General features: G+C 31.5%; 1 protein-coding gene across 5 annotated transcripts in view; it reads right to left on the bottom strand.

Moving 5' to 3' along the window:
* The window catches only part of LOC108684842 (centrosomin), a 29,788-nt gene that overhangs the window by 11,619 nt on the left and 14,539 nt on the right, over positions 1-3,630 (bottom strand). The window contains exon 1 of one of the 5 annotated variants that reach the window (XM_018189368.1): positions 1,729-1,934. The exons of 3 other annotated variants lie outside the window; for them this stretch is intronic. In XM_018189368.1, coding sequence (XP_018044857.1) covers positions 1,729-1,813 — 85 coding nt within the window. In that variant the 5' untranslated portion in view covers positions 1,814-1,934. Of the gene's footprint in view, positions 1-1,728; positions 1,935-3,630 lie in introns of those variants that run through there. One more of the 5 variants, XM_018189369.1, reaches the window with a different exon arrangement.

Genomic DNA, 3,630 nt, shown 5'->3' with positions numbered 1-3,630 from the left:
ATATATATAACAAACGCATACATTGTATCTCAAATATCGCATATACAAATCTAAATGAAAATAATAATTTCGTATTTTTCTAACAAATATACTTTTTGATGTTATATAAACAATCTACAAATGACCAAATCTGAAATTGTTTATGCAATATAATTCAAACAATTACTGTTAACATCTGTTGTTCTACTTATTCTTCGAATATATGTATACTCTTCAAATTAAATTGCATCAATAATGCGTTCCCGCACGTTCCCGTCCGTGGTATTTTAAACGAGAGCAATGCGACGATATCATGTGCAAGGCCGGCACGAGTAATCGCAGATGAACTCTCAAGCTCAATTTTCTATCTGTCATTCGAATAATCACATTTCGAACTTTGGTTGCATTATTTCCGACACGTGCTGATGGAATCCGTATGAATTTTGAACAATCACGATTTGCCACATGTGCCGCATTGAACCCGAAATTAATCATCTTGAAATACTCGATTTTCCTCACTCGATGTTACAAAAAAAAAAGACGATACAAATAAAAAAAACATCATTCAGTTACTTTCAATGCTTACATTCTTATAAGAATATTCTCTACTAAAAAGATTACAACAGCAGCATTTTTTAACTATAAAATTCTACATATTAAAAAAAAAATTATTTACATATATTTATTAAATGCCAAAAAATGTGTGTGCTTTTCAAAAATATCTAATTTTTATTTTCGTGCACAAATATAATTTCTTTTTTTAGATTATCTATATAGATACAAAGGAGCGCTATTTACTTTCTTTTTTTAGCATTTTTTACATAATAATATAGTATAAGAAATATTCTTATAATTGGTATGTGTTTAGATAAATCATATTATATATGCACATGCATGTTTTTAGAATATTTTATTACACGCACTATTTTTAGAATATTTTTCAGAAAGTATCTTCCAAATCAATCAGTCTATTTTCAGTCTGTCTAGGCAAATCTTACTGATGCCAAATTTACTTTGGAAGATCGAGCGGCGCCGTCACCATGTACCTTTAAAATTAAATTATTTTGGCGCATCATCAAGCGCCAAAAAGACTCTTTAACACTCTCAAGTCGAAGCGCAAACATTCCAAGAAAATCTGATATAATGTATTTTCCCATTTCACTTTTAAAGAAAATTCAATTATTACGTTTATATATAATTTTTTTATAATAATGAGCATTGCTATTTATATATCCTAGATATTTATTTATTTTAATTATTTGTTAAATTTAATATAAATTTATTAATCTTACAAAAAAGAATAAGTTTGAATTTCTTATTCTATTTGAAAAATAATTCTTTTAATAATTAGAAATAAAAGTTTCTTTATGATCCAGATAGTCAAGATGTGCTCGCAATTTAGCTTGAATGAGTTAATCGTCGTTTCTTCTCTCTTTTCTTCTCCTCGTTCTCTTACATTCATACGTTCAAAGAGTACTATTACACAACCTTTAGAACTATTCTCATTTATCACTTGCTAGCAATTGCTAACAAACAGCAAGCAAATAGTCAAACAATTTCATTTACTGTTACAATGACATTGAATTATACCAATTTATTAACGTATTATTAACAGTAATCGGTATTACAAAATAGGAATTAGTTCATATTCACTTTTATTACATTCCACATCGAATTTTAATCAACATATTTTTTTTTTATTATAATATATATTTTAATATAAAGTAAAATTTTCAAAATTCGGCATACCGAACATGACTTCGATCTTTACTGGCTCGTCTTCGCGGTTCCTCGAAAGGAGAAAAGATCTTAGTAGCGACCTACCGCATCCCATTCCACGAAGAACGCGTTTTTGAAGTCGTTACATTTTGAAACCTACATTCAAATTCGCGAAAGGGATCAAGCAAGACACCGCACCACAAAAGAGACTTATACGACGACTGTACAAACACTGACTGCGACAGAACAACAAGCGCAGCGCCGAAGACACAAGGCTATAACTTGTGGTTAAAATTATGTTCTAAATGCGCGTGTGTAATATCATATAGATGTGTACTTGTCGAAGGTCAGACGTCCACGTGCACTTACCGATTGATCGCACTTAAAAAGCTTGAATGAATACACTGCCCTTTAACTCGCATGAAGAACAACAAACAATTTTGATCTTCATAAATTCAATATTTTTTATGAATTTTGATTAAATTTATACTAAGAGATCTATGCAACCTTATTAAAATATAAATAAACAAAGATAAAAGAAAAATATTTTTTAAAAGATTTACAAGAGAGTGCTTTTAATTATTTTATGTACAAGATATTTTGTATATCTTTACTATAGCTATATTGCAATGATAAAAGATTTCATACTACCTATTCAGAATTGAAAAGAGTTGAGAAGAAAAATATCAGTCTTGTAAGAAATGTGATATCGCGATAAATCATGTAAAGCAGTTTATAATGTTTGCAAGCATTATGTACATGATTCACACGATAATAGAAACTTTGTAACAAGTCTATGCTGAAATTACGGAGATACATAGAAATGGTTATTCCTCGGTGGAACAAGAATGATTCATCTTGCCTAATTAACGTAACGATGTTCTCCATACTCTTCGTATCCAAAATATCGTGCTGTCACGTGGAATACGATTGCTGAGGTTAACTGCGCATTCTAATTATGTCTTTTCGTTAAAATCCAATTCGTATCAAATTCACTGTACTACGAAGATAAGTTTTGGATCCTTTGAAATATATTATGCAGAAATATGCACAAAATATGTTTGTATTGGGTTGTCCGGAAAGTTCGTGCCAACTAACCTATATAATTTAATAAATGTATACTAAAATTTAAATCTTCTGCGTTTCAATTTTCCTTCAACATCGGCACGAACTTTCCGGACAACCCAATACATTGTATTAAATGTATATTGCGCAAAAGAAGACAAAGGAGAATAATTTTCAGACATGCGTAGTTGTTCCACAAGCATTTTACGAGTACAAAGGCTTTGTCGTGGACACAAAAGTTATATCGTCGTAACGTTAAACATAAATTCGTTTTTCAACTGTCATCGGCGGGAAGGCTATCACGTGTTTTAATAGCCGACGTAAAAAGCTCTGAAAATTCCGAAAGAGCAGAAGAGACACGAAAGCTTTGTGCATCCATTAAAACAAATCTATTTCCTGCTTAACCGGTCGACCGTGTCGTTTTTATTACGTGGCGATTTTCGGCAAAATGCAAACTGCAATATCGATTCGCATCAGAAAGTAGATGCCGCGAGCAAGAGAGCGAGCTCGCGTATTTATAGATGACACATTTAGGCCAGAACGGTTTAAACTATCTTTATTTTGGCAGGTCAGCCTCCACTCGCCACTCTCTCCAGATCTCCGATCTGGTCAGTCCCCGGCGGGCAATTAAAATTTTACCGCCGACTAAAGATCTCCGCTGCTCTTGCTTTCGCCTCGACAAGAATATTTCTGAAAGTGAATCCGCTATCGCTTTTATTATTCTTAGTACTTTAGACTATTAGTTTCATAATGTATTATGTAACTATTATATTACTAATACATATTACTATAATAATTAATTATGATACCTTGATAGAATAATCATTACAAGTTAAATAAATTGATAGACTTTCTAGGTCAAACATG

The sequence above is a fragment of the Atta colombica genome, unplaced genomic scaffold, assembly GCF_001594045.1.
Source record: "Atta colombica isolate Treedump-2 unplaced genomic scaffold, Acol1.0 scaffold140, whole genome shotgun sequence".
Lineage (NCBI taxonomy): Eukaryota > Metazoa > Arthropoda > Insecta > Hymenoptera > Formicidae > Atta > Atta colombica.
Note: the sequence above shows the minus strand (reverse complement) of the source record. Positions and strands in the feature narration are given on the sequence as shown.